The sequence below is a fragment of the Cervus elaphus genome, chromosome 20 (genome assembly GCF_910594005.1).
Source record: "Cervus elaphus chromosome 20, mCerEla1.1, whole genome shotgun sequence".
Classification (NCBI taxonomy): Eukaryota; Metazoa; Chordata; class Mammalia; order Artiodactyla; family Cervidae; genus Cervus; species Cervus elaphus.
The window spans coordinates 41,082,161-41,098,502 of NC_057834.1; the positions used below are offsets into that span (position 1 = coordinate 41,082,161).

The following is a 16,342-nucleotide window of genomic DNA, read 5'->3' on the forward strand; positions in this document are numbered from 1 at the left end:
AAAATTTAATTCTTTTTTAACAGAGAGATGGCCAAGTGTTTCAGCATCATTTGTTGAAATGACTGTCCTCCCTCCATTCAATCGCCTCTGTACCTTTGTTTAAAATAAATTAATTCTTTATGCTAGGTCTATTTTTGAACTCTATGTTCTTTTCCATAGATCTACCCTTGCCTTGCTCCTGATTTTAGGAGAAAAACACTCATTCTCTATATCAAGTATGAAAATATTATGAAGAATTTTTGGAGATGCTCTTTATAAATTTGAGGATATTCCCAAGGAATCCCTACAAGATTCGTTGTCTTTCTGAAAGCTTTTTTTTTTTTATCATGAATTGACATTGGATTTTTTCAAATGCTTTCTCTGAATTTATTGAGATGATATGTTTTTATTTTCCCTTTAGTCTGATATGAAGGCAATAATGTCTCAACTATTTCAAGATTCTCTTTAGAATTGCTGGACTGTCTGGATTTTTTTTACATTTACCAAAAGACACATAATTTTACAAATTACGAATATCTCATGTAATGTATAATCTAAATATCGGCTGTTTTTTTCAGCCTGTGAGTGCAAAGTAAGACTATAATACATACATCTGCCCAAATAACAGTAGATGGAAATGACCATCTAAACAGTCACAAAGTGTCTCAACACTATTTCTTGGAATTTCCAAAGGGGAGTGTCACATGGCCGTACCAGCCAGTCTGACAGCTCTCATCACTGCATATCCACCCAGCTCATCCTGTCTTGATCCAGCTCACATCCTTGATGTCTATCTTCCCTGATAGTCTGCTGGGAAAATCATCCTCTGTTCTGACATTTCTCATAAAATTCCTGGCTTTCTACTTTTGTATGACAGTGTTAATGGGAGAGATTCTACAGTTTCTTAGTATACATAGAGGAAATCTGGGACTCTTCCAATGAGCTCTTTAGAAGTTAAGGATATTTAGATGCTATGGTTTTAGGGTTGGGGCTCGAATATTCTGTAATAACATATATGGGAACAGAACCTGAAAAAAGAATGAATATATGTATAAATGAATCACTTTGCTATACACCTGAAACTAATACAACATTGTAAATCAACTATACTCCAACATAAAATGAAAGTTAAATTAAAGAATAAAACCTAAATAAGAAAAAATATATACAATACTAAGAAAAATCACAAACCAACATCATGTTAAGGTCTTAGTCCATATGGAAAATTTTCAATATTTCCATATGAGGAGACATTTTACATCCCAAAAGGGCTAGACACCATCTGGGGAGGAAAATTGATACATGGAAGCTAGGAAGAAATATCCTCAATTAGAAGATTGGGAGGCATTTTCACACTCCTTTGCTCCATTTTCCCTAAAAGAAATTTGAGCCATGGGTCACAGAAGCTTCACACAGTTCTCTCACCTCCTGGTCCCATCCCTGAAAGAAGGAAGAGGTTTGTCTTTGTTTCATTTCTTATGTAAGATGACAGACTTTACTGATGAATTGAGATTTAATGCCTCCAAGTGCATTTTAAGAAAGATGCATCAGAAATAAAGTGCGTTCTCTCTGGTAGCTCCTCACTGCAGGTGCCCGGCTCCTGAAGATGAGCTACTTACACTGGTTCTCACAGAGCTGCCCTCATGGACTCACAGCATCTTCTTCCAACATCAAGGACATCTGCTCCATCTGCAGGCCTGTCTGGGAGAAATGTAAGAGGCTGTGAAGAGGGGTTTCCTCCCTGAGGTGAATGTAAAACAAGAGAACAGCAACTCCAGGATTAAACCAGGTGCCCATAAGACAAGGAATGAGGGATGGAGCCTGGAGGAAACCAGAGAGAAGTCCACCTACATTTTTAAAAATATTTGTTGATTTATTTGGCTGTGCCGGGTCTTAGTTTTGGCCTTCAGGACCTTTAGTTGCATCATGTGGGATCTAGTTCCCTGACCAGGGATTGAACCCAGGCACTCTGCATTAGGAATGTGGAGTCTTAGTCACTGGACCACCAGGGAAGTCTCCCACTTACATTTTAAGGAAGATAGAGAAATCTTTACACTGAGAGCCACCCAGAAGTTTTGGAACTTATTCCACCACTGAGATTGCCGTTACCTTTCAGCTGTTGTTGACTAATGACTCATGACAGAGATTGTACTCATTTGGACCAAAAGGAGCCTTTGTACTTGCTTCTATTGAACAAGTCAAAGAGGAAAACTGTTCACATTTTGCAGAGGTCTGAACCCTGGACTGGTTCAGGCCTTCTCCTTACACCCGCCACAGCACCTGCAGTCTCTCTTTGATGCATGCTGCTGCTGCTGCTGCTAAGTCACTTCAGTCGTGTCCGACTCTGTGCGACCCCATAGACGGCAGCCCACCAGGCTCCCCCGTCCCTGGGATTCTCCAGGCAAGAGTACTGGAGTGTAGACAGTTGTAATTCATCATGGTGCCCCTCCTCTCTGCTAGACTGGCAGTCCTGTGGGGGCAGGCTATGTTTCCTTCGTAGCTGTACTCCCAGTGCTGAGACCAGGCCCTGACCCACAGCTGACACTCCCTTAAAGTCTGTTGAATGTAGGAACTTGGGGATTAATGACTGGGTGAGAAGAAATATTCAGGAAGGAGGAGGGCTGGCAATAGGAGAATCTGGTCTGCAGGGGAAGAAACAGTGGGTGACATCCCCCTCCTGGTCATCCCCCAAGGTCAGCTGGGACCTTCGGAGGAGCCCCAGGAGGGTTGTTAGCACCACTTCCTTTAGGCTGACCACTTACCTCTGTATTCTGCCACAAATTAGGACATGACTGAGTAGTCACACTGGGACACAAGCTGTATACTAAGAATTCCCCAGGGCACCAGGAGGGAGAGTAGCCAGCGTTTGTGGCATTACTGAAGGCTTTCCCCATCCAGGAAATCTGATGAAATAAATGTGAGTTGCCTTCTATCCTCTCCTTCTGCATCCTCACCATGGAGTCCAAGAGGAAAAAGTGTCTCTTTTCATAGCTCATATTTTCCCCTTTGCAACCCAGTATCCAGTTGTAGGGGTCTCAGTGAAGTGAGACAAATGGTGGTCAAACTGAAAGGGAGGCTGGGGCTGAAAGCACGGCCTTGGAGCTGTCGGGAACCTCACTCTGGAGACAGGAGAAGTTCAGTGGGGCCACAATTCCCTCCACACCGTCTCCACCACCTCCATCCTGAGCTAACCCTCTGAAGGTCCACTCCATGCCAAGCCCTTCCTGCACAGGGTCTTGAAATACTGTACAGGTGCCCAAGGCTTTAGTGTTGGGTGAGTGTTAAGTAAAGGGAAAGAAACAAAATTTCCTAAAGGCAGGAAGCCATTCCTAGAGGTTTTAATGGTCATAATAGAATAAGATACCTTCCTCTACAAAAAGACTTCATTCAAAATCTCACTTAACTGGGACTTCTCTAGCAGTCCACTGGTTAAGACTCCGACCTCCCAATACAGGGGACATGGGTTTGATCCCTAGTCAGGGGAACTAAGATCCTGTGTGCTGCCAGGCATGGCCAAAAAAAATCACATAACTATGTGCACTGCTTTTTACTAGTTAATAGGCCATGAACATTTTTCTCTGTAAGAAAATATGTGTGCTAAGTCGCTTAAGTTGTGTCTGACTCTCTGCAACCCTATGGACTGTAGCCTGCCAGGCTCCTCTGTCCGTGAGATTCTCCAGGCAAGAATACTGGAGTGGGTTTCCACGCCCTCCTCCAGGGGATCTTCTGGACCCAGGGATCAAACCCGAGTCTCTTATGTCTCCTGCATCAACAGGCAAGCTCCTTACCACTAACACTACCTGGGAAGCCCTGTAAGAAAATATAGGAACATGATATAATATTATTATAATAGCAAAACTTGTTTAAATTAGCTATGGATTATTAAAGCTTACAGCCAAAATTATATATTTTAATGATATATAGTATACTAGATTTAAGTGTGCAAATAGTTATTTTTTTAACCATATAGAGTTTTATTTCTCATTATTACATTAATTTTAATAAATGCGTGATTGACCTGTGCCCTTGTGGATGTTATATCAGATCTCTTTTTATTTTTTATGTCCTCTCCCTCCCACCTCTCTCCTTAAGTGTGCAAATAGTTTTGAGTTCAGATGATTGCACCAATAGCTTTTTTTCAGCTCAGGTCAATTTATCGATTTGTCCATCAACACCTAACTGGGCTCTGCTCCCATGCATGAGGCTGCCTGCTGCTGCCTGGGTGCCATCAGAGGGGCTAGACAGGGTGTAGGCACAGTCCCCTTCCCTTGCCCGTATCTCACTGTGAGGCACTCAGGAGGCAGTATGGATTATTCTGAAGGTCCTGGTCACTGGGGCAGCCAGGAAACATGTCCACTTGGAACTCTTTCTATGATTTATTAATTTGTCTGTCTGTGTGTCTGTCTTGGTAGACTCATGATCCAATGACAGAATTCTTCTGGGATTTCCCTGGCAGTCCAGTGGTTGAGACTCTGAGCTTCCAAAACAAGGACACAGGTTCAATCCTTAGTCAGGAAACTAAGATCCTACCAGCCATGTGGTGGCAGAGGGAGGTGGGGGAAACAAAACAAAACAGAATTCTTCCATAGCTGTACCTCTTCCCAGGAAAGAAGGTGAGCCAGAATCTGAATGGAGGCAGATGGTCTGAAGCAACGAAGGAAGGAAGGAAGGTTGCTAGGCTCCTAGCCGCCCCAGGGTGAGGTGTGTGGACAGTTATGATGCTTCCTGATGGAACCTCCTTAGTTGGACATTATGTAAGTGCCCAGGAAAAGGGCTTGAGGTCTAGTCCTGGGAACATGCCAGACTGTCACCCTCCCTGATTGTGAAAGCAGTGACATGCTCAAGTCATGTATTACACACCCAGCGCAGGATAAAAGGGCTCTTGCCCTGAGTTCTTCATCCACAGCCTCCTCAGAAACAGACTTCTCCTCCCTTCTGGCACCTGGTGAGTATCTAGCAGGGACTGGAACTCTACCTGAGATGCTGGAAAGGAACCCTGAGATCATAGCAGAAAAGGGGAAACCAAAGGGACCTGAAATGAAATCCCAGAAGTATGGTTGCAGAGAAGGCAGCCAAGGGGGTGGTGTAAGGGTCAGGGAGGAGTTCCTTTGGGATGTGACAAGAATTCTGGGAACTGCAAAGGTCACAGGAGCTCATGACACTTCCCATGTTCTTTCTATTCATGTCTACACACGGTTCCTGTGATATTCACTTTTCAGAATACTTTCCTCAAATGGGTACATCCCTTGTGTGTTTCCTTTGAGATACAAAGGTCTGGATGCTCAGTTAGATTGGCACCATGGGATCCTGGGTGGAGAGCAATGTAGGAGGCATCTTGCATGATCAAATTAACTCCACATCAGTGTCCCTCTCCCTCCTGCGGCCCTGGCTTAAGAAGCAGCTGGCCTGACAAGAGAGGGATCGGGAAACCAAGAGTGGGGAAACACTGGACTGTGGATTCCAGGCTGACAAGGTGATTTTGTTTTGCCCAGGCTCACTGACCTCCCGCCGAGATGTCCTGCCAGCAGAACCAGCAGCAGTGCCAGCCCCCTCCCAAGTGCCCCTCCCCCAAGTGCCCCCCAAAGAGCCCAGCCCAGTGCCTGCCTCCCGCCTCCTCAGGCTGCGCCCCCACCTCCGAGGGCGGCTGCTGCCTGGGCCCCCACAGGCGCCGCAGGTCCCACCGCTGCCGGCGCCAGAGCTCGGGCTCCTGCGATGGTGATGGTGGTCTGCAGTCCGGACGCTCCGGCTGTGGCCAGGGCTCTGGGGGCTGCTGCTGACCTGGCCTCCTGATGTTGATTTCAAAGGAAACAAGAATCCAAGGGCCAAGGAAAAGCCCCAACCTGAGGCATCCTTTCCCGGACACCCCACTCTCATTTGCCCAGACTGAGCCAGGGGATGTTCCCGCGCAGGGTTCGGAGCTCTCTCTGGAGGGCTCTTTCTGTCTGATCTCCAGGATCTCACAGGTCCCCACCTCCTGCACCTGCTGATGATCAGCAGAGCCTGTGCCTGACCCTGTGAAAAAATAAAGCTTTTCTTCCTCATTTCCAGGCTCATGTGTCGTTTCACTCTGTCCTCCCCTCCCCTCCACCAGATCCCCTAATGGCCAACACAATCCACACAAGGTTCTGGAGGCAAAATCTGAGCTCTGGATCAGAAGAGAGCAGTTCATTTCCCCCTCCATTCATGAAGGACCATGAGTTTTCAGTTGGAATGGAGACCTATTGGCTTAGGTCTTGCACCTCTCAGTGAAAGGACTAACTTCCCTCGAAACATGCAGTGGGTCCTGATACAACCTGGGAATTGCCAGGGTGTGATATGGGAGTTCTGTTATTTTAGTAAGCTGTTTCTGAGTCCGAAATAAACAGGGATTCCAGAGGCAAGGAAAGTGGAAATAAGCTGAGGAAAAGACACAGATGTAAAGAACAGACTTTTGGACTCTGTGGGAGAAGGCAAGGGTGGGATGATTTGAGAGAATAGCTTATATTACCATATGTGAAACAGATCGCCAGTCCAGGTTCGATGCATGAGACAGGGCACTCAGGGCCAGAGCACTGGGATCACCCTGAGGGATGGGATGGGGAGGGAGGTGGGAGGTGGGTTCAGGATGGGGGATACATGTAACCCATGGCCGAGTCATATGAATGTATGGCAAAAATCACTACAATATTATAATTAGCCTCCAATTAAAATAAATCAATTAATTTACAAAAAAAAGATAGAGGAAGAAGATACATCTAAGGAAGGAAAGTTAACTCCATGGACTCTATGAAAATGCAGGGGGAGATGAAAGGTGAGTGAAGGATTGAATGAGGTCTAGGGGGAATGGTGTGGCTGGGAGTTTAGTTAATGAGATGACTGGAGCATGTGAAATGAGAATTTTAGGAAAAAGAGAAAATGAGAAGTGTTGCTGGAATTCTATATAATTGATTAAATTTTAATTCTACACTATCGTGAAGCTAAATAAAGTACCATGTTTTAGCCTAACTTGTGAAACTCAGACATTTCTGAGGCTGAAATAATGTTCCTAAGTGTGAGCCAGGAGTAACATCTCAGTCTGACACCTGGAAAGTCAGACAGTGTCAGAACTCAACTATAGTCAATTGTAAATACTATATGAAGATGATGTTAGGAACTGAGCGGGGGAGCAAAACTGGAAAACTTTGCAACCTTAAACTAGAAAATGATTTTATCAAACCTGGAAGTTAACTCGTAAAATTTGGAAGTCAAAAAGCCTCCAAGGAGATTAATTCCAGATACACGCCAACTCCATCTAACAGATGAGACATGATTCCCTGGAGCAGGAGTCCCAGTTCCGGCCATTAGTTTAAGTTGGGTTAGAAATCAGCAGACTGCTCGGCCTTCGGCAGGGCAAGGTAACTCCTGGAAGTGGTTGACAAGCTGGCTCCCAGGGAAGAGCCTGCAAACCTGGAATGCAAGGTGTCAGAGCTGGAGACCGCAGGCCCTGCAGCCCTGTGCGGACCGGAAACCTTATTCCACAAGCTGAACAAAGCTGCAGGATTAGAGCATGCTGCCTGACAGAGGCTGCGGAAGAAGACGTGGAGATTCAGAAGCACCTCTAACTACCACCTGAAGGGCTTACATAGTCACAGCTATGGCTGAGTTAAAGAGAGAGAGAGAGAGAGAAAGGAGCAGGGTCAACCAGGACAGCTTCTAGCTAACATTCCAAGGGGGTCTTGGGAAGCCAGAAGTAACATGAGAGCATCTTTAACATGGAGCCCAGATGTGGAGAAAATCAGACTCCCCAAAGCTCATCCAGGTGACTCCAGGTCCTGTCCTTGGACCAGTTTATCTATTCAGTTCATTTTTATTGAGCATCTATTGTGTGTTCAGTTCTAGGCACTGGGGATATGGTTGGGAATCAGAGACTACATTTCTTCTCTCGAGAACTTGCATTCAAATGGGTCTACAGGCAACAGTTGATTGTTTTATACACAATGTCGAGTGAAACACAATGACTCTCTTCTCAGTCGGCCTCATACTCAGGGTGAGTGGACACTGGTGCTGGCTTAATAAACCCAGAGAAAACATCTAGCCTGGAGAAAATATTGACCCTTTGAGATAGTGGCTTTGGTGGTAACAAAAAAAAAGGACGTTGAACATATGATAGCTCCCATATCCAAAGACAGCAGTCGAGAATGGAGTGGGGGCAGATTATTAAAAACCGCTGGAACAAGGTTAGTGCATGAGCAGACGGCATCCTCATGCCGTTTCTCCGGCCCCCTCCCTTATTCTACAGCCCCAGTGAGTAAATACCTTCTTAGAGGTGCTCTTTTCTTCCCATGAATATTCTTTTTTTAATCATCTGAAAAGAGATGGCTGCACATCAGGCCTTCCTGTACAAGGATAACCAGACACATACTTTTCATAAATGTTCATAGAAAATAATAGTATTTTGTCATCATTGTAATTAATAATCATTGGAATTGAAAGGATGTGCCCTCTTCTTAAATGTGATGTTTCAGAGAGCAATGCATCTCCAATGTTATAAAAGGTGCAAGGGCGAAATAGCAAACAGCTTACATAACTGAAATTTCCAAAACATTTGGTTAATCGCTGCTACTCACCATTATTACCCTCGTCATCACCGCACCCAGTCAGTTTGATTCACAGCTGAGCTAATCTCCCTTAACCACCCCAGCCAGCATGAATCCCTCCCTCCCCATACTATTTCTGGAGCTCCTAGAATAAATAATATAGTCACTAAGGCACTAACAACAGTGACCTTTAGATATATCTTTTTTTTTCTTTAAAGAACCAACCAGTTTACTTTTTTTTTTTTTTTTGCGCCACTCCATGTGGTGTGTAGGATCTTCCCTGACCAGGATTAGAACCCATGCCCGCTACAGTGGAATCAGAGTCTTAACCACTGGGCCACCAGGGAAGTCCCTAGATGTATCTTAATTGACAAACCTTCTGCAGAGTACTTGTCTCTGTCTCTTATTTTACTCCTCACATCTTTGGTCTCTTGTGCCTCTATCACTTTATAGTTTTTGTCTTTTTTTTTCCCCCCCTTTCCCAGATACTAGCTGTTAATGGGAGAAGCCAGAATGCAAACACAAACAGAATATCTGACTCCAGATGAATGCCCAAGCAGCCCCATTCTCCCTCAGCACCAGCAGGACCTCACCCCTCTAATGAGGACTCTTGGGTTATGTGAGCGCCTCTTGGCATCACCATCTGGGCTGACTGCCCATGGACATGCCAAAGATCTACCCCTCTGTTCCTGCCAGTTGTACAAGTACTGTTTGTTTGTTTTTTTAACGGGCCAGGGTCCTCATCCCATCCATCAGCCCTAAGTGATCCTAAGTGACAACATCTGGATGCAACTTCCCCTCAGAGTCACTGCAGACAAAAGGGGACTGATGCCCAAAGGCTCTGACTCAGGGCCCGAGGACCCCACCCGCCCCCAACACACACACACACACACACACACACACACACACACACACACATAGTACATCTGAGGCACAGGGTATTTGAGGAGTCCTATGACTTTCCTTATAAAAGAAAACTCTTGGCAACTGCCCAGGAAGGTATGGAGGACCTAGGAATGAAGATTGTTGATGGTCTGTGTGCTTGGTTGTGTCTGACTCTTTGCGACCCTTTGGACTGTAGCCCACCTGGCTCCTCTGTCCATGGAATTTTTCAGGCAAGAATATTGGAGAGGGTTTCCATGCCCTCCTCCAGGTGATCTTCCTGACCCAGGGATTGAACCTGGGTCTCCTGCATTGCAGGCAGATTCTTCATCTGCTAAACCATCAGAGAAGCCCAGGAATGAAGATTACAAGGACTCAAATCAGCTCAACATACGTTAGAAAAGGAAGGCGGGAGGGAGGGAAAGAGGGAGGGAGTGAGGGAAAGAATATGGAATAAAAGAAAAATAAGAAATGACAGGCTCACAGAAAGTTTTAAAGGACAAGTATTTGGACAATTTGGGGGGCTTCCAAATCCCTTCCATCAGAAAAGCTCCTGTTCCCTTTCTCTCCAGCTGCCGTAACACTGAACCCTGTGGTGAGTGATGCGGAGATCTCTCTGTGTTCTCCCAGATGCCAGAAGGACCCTGAGGGCCCACGAGCAGTCATTAAGCTGTCTCTCCTACTCAAGGCACAGATACAGATCCGTCAGGTCCACTTTCCTCCCCACTGTCAGGATGTGCAAGAAGTTATGAGAAAATATGATCAGGTACGAAATTGGGGTCAAGAGATGAAGGAAGTAGCTGGTGAGAGTAGAGACCAGAAAGATTTCATGTTCTTTTATGGACGACAGGTGAGCGACACACAGATGTTCACACCCTCCAACACTTCCATTGTGTCTCCTCCATCTCATGGGACTTGATCTTCTAAGAAGTCCCTATCCATTGAAGCTACTAAGGCTGTTCCAGTGATCTCATCCTCTCTGATCTTCAAAACCCATCCCCTCTCTTGGTTACTGCTTGGCTCCCCCTTCTAGGTGCTGGAAGGTAAAGGCGCACAGCTTTGTGAATTAATGACTGTTCCTTCCAGCTCCACCCGCGTGCCCTCTGCCAGTCCTTTGTGCCTGAAGGCCCCCAGCCTCACCACTCAATAAGTCCACCCATTCCTCAGCATTTCCAGATCCCCAAACTGACCTGAAACAATGCCCAAGGACACGGAAGACAAGTTCCTAGTCACCCACAGGTGACTCATATGAACTGAGGACCTGGTCGGGGGTTGGGGCTTAGTAGAGATGAGGTTTGAGAACATATAGTTTCTCAGGGTTGATATCTTACACAGCATTTCATAGTTTCTTGACTATGAAATATTGATCTCTTGGAGTAATGGCTGTATGTTGTTGTTTGTCATTAAATCATGTCTGACCCTTTTGTGACACCATGGACTGAAGACCATCAGGCTCCTCTGTCCTGGGATTTCCCAGGCCAGAAAACTGGGGTGGGTTGCCATTTCCTTCTCCAGGGGATCTTCCCAATCCAGCGGTTGAACCCGCATCTCCTGCATCGGCAGGTAAATTCTTTTTTTTTTTTTTTTTTAATTTTTTTATTAGTTGGAGGCTAATTGCTTCACAACATTTCAGTGGGTTTTGTCATACATTGATATGAATCAGCCATAGATTTACACTTATTCCCCATCCCGATCCCCCCTCCCATCTCCCTCTCCACCCGATTCCTCTGGGTCTTCCCAGTGCACCAGGCCGGAGCACTTGTCTCATGCATCCCACCTGGGCTGGTGACCTGTTTCACCATAGATAGTATACATGCTGTTCTTTTGAAACATCCCACCCTCACCTTCTCCCACAGAGTTCAAAAGTCTGTTCTGTATTTCTGTGTCTCTTTTTCTGTTTTGCATATAGGGTTATCGTTACCATCTTTCTAAATTCCATATATATGTGTTGGTATGCTGTAATGTTCTTTATCTTTCTGGCTTACTTCACTCTGTATAAGGGGCTCCAGTTTCATCCATCTCATTAGGACTGGTTCAAATGAATTCTTTTTAACGGCTGAGTAAAATTCCATGGTGTATATGTACCACAGCTTCCTTATCCATTCATCTGCTGATGGGCATCTAGGTTGCTTCCATGTCCTGGCTATTATAAACAGTGCTGCGATGAACATTGGGGTGCATGTGTCTCTTTCAGATCTGGTTTCCTCAGTGTGTATGCCCAGAAGTGGGATTGCTGGGTCATATGGCAGTTCTATTTCCAGTTTTTTAAGGAATCTCCACACTGTTTTCCATAGTGGCTGTACTAGTTTGCATTCCCACCAACAGTGTAAGAGGGTTCCCTTTTCTCCACAGCCTCTCCAGCATTTATTGCTTGTAGACTTTTGGATAGCAGCCATCCTGACTGGTGTGTAATGGTACCTCATTGTGGTTTTGATTTGCATTTCTCTAATAATGAGTGATGTTGAGCACCTTTTCATGTGTTTGTTAGCCATCTGTATGTCTTCTTTGGAGAAATGTCTGTTTAGTTCTCTGGCCCATTTTTTGATTGGGTCATTTATTTTTCTGGAATTGAGCTGCAGGAGTTGCTTGTATATTTTTGAGATTAATCCTTTGTCTGTTTCTTCATTTGCTATTATTTTCTCCCAATCTGACGGCTGTCTTTTCACCTTACTTATAGTTTCTTTTGTAGTGCAAAAGCTTTTAAGTTTCATTAGGTCCCATTTGTTTAGTTTTGCTTTTATTTCCAATATTCTGGGAGGTGGGTCATAGAGGATCTTGCTGTGATTTATGTCGGAGAGTGTTTTGCCTATGTTCTCCTCTAGGAGTTTTATAGTTTCTGGTCTTACATTTAGATCTTTAATCCATTTTGAGTTTATTTTTGTGTATGGTGTTAGAAAGTGTTCTAGTTTCATTCTTTTACAAGTGGTTGACCAGCTTTCCCAGCACCACTTGTTAAAGAGGTTGTCTTTTTTCCATTGTATATCCTATCGGCAGGTAAATTCTTTACCACTGAGCCACCTGGGAAGCCCCAGTGAAAACATTAAGTAAGCAAGTGTTAGTTGCCCAGTCATGTCTGACTCTGCAATCCCATGGACTGTAGCCCCCCGCCCCTCACCAGGCTCCTGTATACATGGGATTCTCCATGCAAGAACACTGGAATGGATTGCCATTCTTTCTCTAAGGGATCCTCCCGAGCCAGAGATTGAACCTGGGTCTCCTGCCATTGCAGGTGGATTCTTTACCATCTGAGTTACAAGGGAAGCTCAAGGTGAGTTCTTGGAGTAATGGTTAATAATATTAAAAAGGAAGTTTGTCCTAAATGCAACCTGTTGAACATGGCCCAGTCCTTGGGATTATGTTCCTAGTTGGCTTATAGTATAAAAGGGGAAAGAGCTCAGAGAAAGCCTTGGAATGGAGATCTTCAGAGGGCCTTTAACTGCTTTATTAAACAAGCTGAACTCAGTGAGTTACAGAAAGAAAATACTTTTATCTTTATCCAGTCACTGTCTTCTGCACTTTGCCGAATTTCTCTTAATACTATCTCAGGCAGATTCCATATCTAGGACAAAAAGGTCAGTGCAGCTCAATGTAATTCAGCACACAACTTCTGTCTCTAATGCTCCCCTCCCCCAGCACAGTCCAGCCCTCCTGTAGTGGGTAGGGACACACTGCTCAGCCTCTCTCTGTACAGAAGATAATCCACTTGTCAGCTCTCTGCTGTACACCCTGGGCCAGTCTGGTGGGAGTGATTGTAGGGGCCAGAGCAGCTCTGCTTTTTCTGAACAAATCCTGGGGGGATGAGATTGGGCCTCTCTAGTTTGTTTAGAAGATGAACTTGCATGGATATTTTCTTTTCAGCTTTGGTAATTTCAGCATAGCAACAAAAAACCCCTCTGATCCTGGAATCCTAGAACATTCTGGAACATTCTCCATGGGTCATTAGAGAGGTGTTGTATATCTCAAAATGTGAAAATATTATTCAAGGAGGGGTTAGGACTCAGAAGAGAATAGATAGGAAAATGTCTTAAATTAGCAGACCAGGTGGCATTTTTAGATCCTCTCATCCCATCCTTCATAAGAATGACCCAGCTGCTTGTCACAGCCTTGTTAATGGTTTTGGTGATGGGATGGTCCTGAACTGAGCAGGAGCTGTGTTTTTCAGTAAATAGAGAAATATTTTTTACTTTTCAAGTTTATAATTTATTTTTAAAGGAAGCTATGACAAATCTAGGCAGTGTATTCAAAAGCAGAGACATTACTTTGGTGTCAAAGGGCTGTATAGTCAATAATTATGGTTTTTCCAGTAGTCATGTGAAGATGTGAGAGCTGGACCATAAAGAAGGCTGAGCACCAAAGAATTAATGCTTTCAAAATGTAGTGCTGGGAGAAGACTCTTGAGAGTCCCTTGGACAGCAAGAAGATCAAAACAGTCAATCCTAAACTAAAGTAAATCATCCCTGAATATTCATTGGAAGAACTGATGCTGAAGCTGGAGCCCTGATACTTTGGCCACCTGATGCGAAGAGCCAACTCACTGGAAAAGACCCTGATGCTGGGAAAGATTGAAGTCAGAAGAAGAAGGGGGCAGCAGAGGATGAGATGGTTAGATAGCACCACCAACTCAATGGACATGAATTTGAGCAAACTCCAGGAGATAGTGGAGGACAGAGGAGCCTGACATGCTCCTCCATGAGGTCACAAAATGTTGAACGTTACTTAGTGACTGAACAACAACAAATAATTTAGATGGCCTGATTACAATGCTTTCTGAGGAGCCAAACCTGGGCATTTCCACCACTGCTGGCATCATCCCATTGGCACTACCAAGACTTGGAATCCCCCAGGATTTATCCAGCCAGGCCAAATTCCACCCCAGGAAACCAGAGCTCCAAGGATGGCATCCCTCATTGAGGTGACCCTCAGAGAGTCCCTCTCGTGTTTGGAGCAAGTGGCCAGGCTATGGTCTCCCAGCCACTGGTCTGTCATCATAGGACATATGCTCAAACTCGGGCCCATGGAGCTTCCACTCTGATGAGAAGTGGAGGACTGAGAAATGGGAGCTCCTTGGAAGGGAGATCAAATTGATGAGCAACATCACCCCCAAGCCATGCAGTCTAGGATGGGGCCGCAGAAAGGCCCACAGATCCCCATTGCACATCATGAAGAGGAAAGAAGTCTCCACACACAGTTCTGGAATGTTTAGAAATTTCAGAACTTCCTCCCCAATTTTGAATCCCAGTAACAAGAGATTTTACTCCTAAGAAGTAAATAAGCCACTCAACTAAAGTTATTTTCAGCCCTACCATCCAGCTACCATGAGAAAGTGCCTCCTTCCAGTCTATGATCTACTCAGAGAACTCTCAACAATATGAGTAAAATGGCAACTCAATCATAGATCCTGAAACTAGCTCCCATGTTGGAGGCAGGAAAAGGCTGATGAGGATGTAAATGCCCAAACTCTTCCCACCCCATCCACATCTAGAATGAGCTTTCCCTCCCTGTGGCACAGTGCAGTTATGCTCCCACAGGCAATTTGAAGTAAGTCATGGCACTGCTATATTCTCAAGTGCCAGGGGGAATGGGAAGATGAAAATTGCATCCCTCTCTGTCATGAACACAATTCAGTTTCCATTGAAAAATATAACTTTAATTTAATTCAAATATGTATAACATTTTGTTATAACCCTGTGAATTATCTTAAAAATATACAGCAAAATATATTTATTTTAATATTAGGGAGTAATTGGATGAGAAATTCATCTCTAAAACTAAAATGAAATTCACTGGGGAAATAACATTCAGCTTGTATCAATGGATCATACAAAAAACATCGACCCTATGAGGTCAGCTCCAGTAGGTGAGATGCACCCAACACTACCATAGACCTCATAACACATTCAACAGAACCATCTCCATCAAAGCCAACCTGATCATTCATGTCTGCATACTTTCCTTAACTGGTTCAAGCAGAAGAATTGAATCACTCCTGACTCTGTGTGGTTAGGAGTCTTCCTTTACAGTCTTCAAATGAAGAACACACATTCCCTCAGATCTTGATTTTGTCATAGGTGAACTGTGATTCTTGTCACCCCAATTATTGCAGTTTCTTTCTCTAAACTTTCCCTCCAGTCCAGCCCTGATTTGTCTCCACTCCTTCTCTGCCCGTGGGTTCCATTCTGCTTCCCAGGTCCCAGTAAGCTTCTCTCTGGGACCCCCACCTCCCCATCTTCAATTTTCTATCCATTTTCTACACACAGCCCACCCTGAATGTCCAGTATCCTCTGTTCAGTCAACACCCCACAAGGCAAGAGATGATGACATTTACACACCTGATCTCCCTAAAGAGCATGCAGGAAAATTAGGATATGCAAAGAACTAGGAATTGTAGTTAGTCACTTATACTGCAGCACTTACCAACATAGTAACAGACTGCTTATTTACTTGTCTGTCTATCCAGTTAGTTAATCACTATAAGTCAGGTTATGTGTCATCTTCAACTATCTACAATCCACTGTAAAATATGCACATGGGACACGGCCTCTGCTAAGTACCTATGTAGGTTTCCTGGTTCCCTTTCATCAAACACATTGTCTTATGCCTGGAGCTGGGCTGGGAATATTTGGTGCTGTCACCCTTCCCCAACAACACACTCAAGCTGTGCAACACACCCCCAGGAACTCCTGTCCTGGGCAACTCAGTCTACAACCTACTCAGAACCAGCTTTCTCTGGCTCCTATGAAATCAGCAGAATGTCCAGCTAGGGTGGACCTGAACTAGCAGGGTTGTGACGACAAACCCAGGACTCCATCAGAGAAGTGGGAAGCAGAGGGTCCAGAGCAGAGGCAGCAGGAAGAGTGTGGGGCCAATGAGCACCTTTATGGGGTGTTTCCACAGGCCTGTGACTCGCAGAGGCCACATGCCCTCAC

The 16,342-nt window shown here is 44.8% G+C and overlaps 1 protein-coding gene across 1 annotated transcript; it reads left to right on the top strand.

The window, feature by feature from the left end:
• Positions 1–4,879: 4,879 nt before the first annotated feature.
• On the top strand, positions 4,880–6,014 carry LOC122677413 (late cornified envelope protein 3B-like). Its single transcript, XM_043877438.1, has 2 exons — positions 4,880–4,924; positions 5,472–6,014. Exon 2 carries the CDS (start codon positions 5,493–5,495, stop codon positions 5,754–5,756), a length of 264 nt encoding a protein of 87 aa, XP_043733373.1. The 5' UTR covers positions 4,880–4,924; positions 5,472–5,492; the 3' UTR covers positions 5,757–6,014.
• Positions 6,015–16,342: the final 10,328 nt, after the last annotated feature.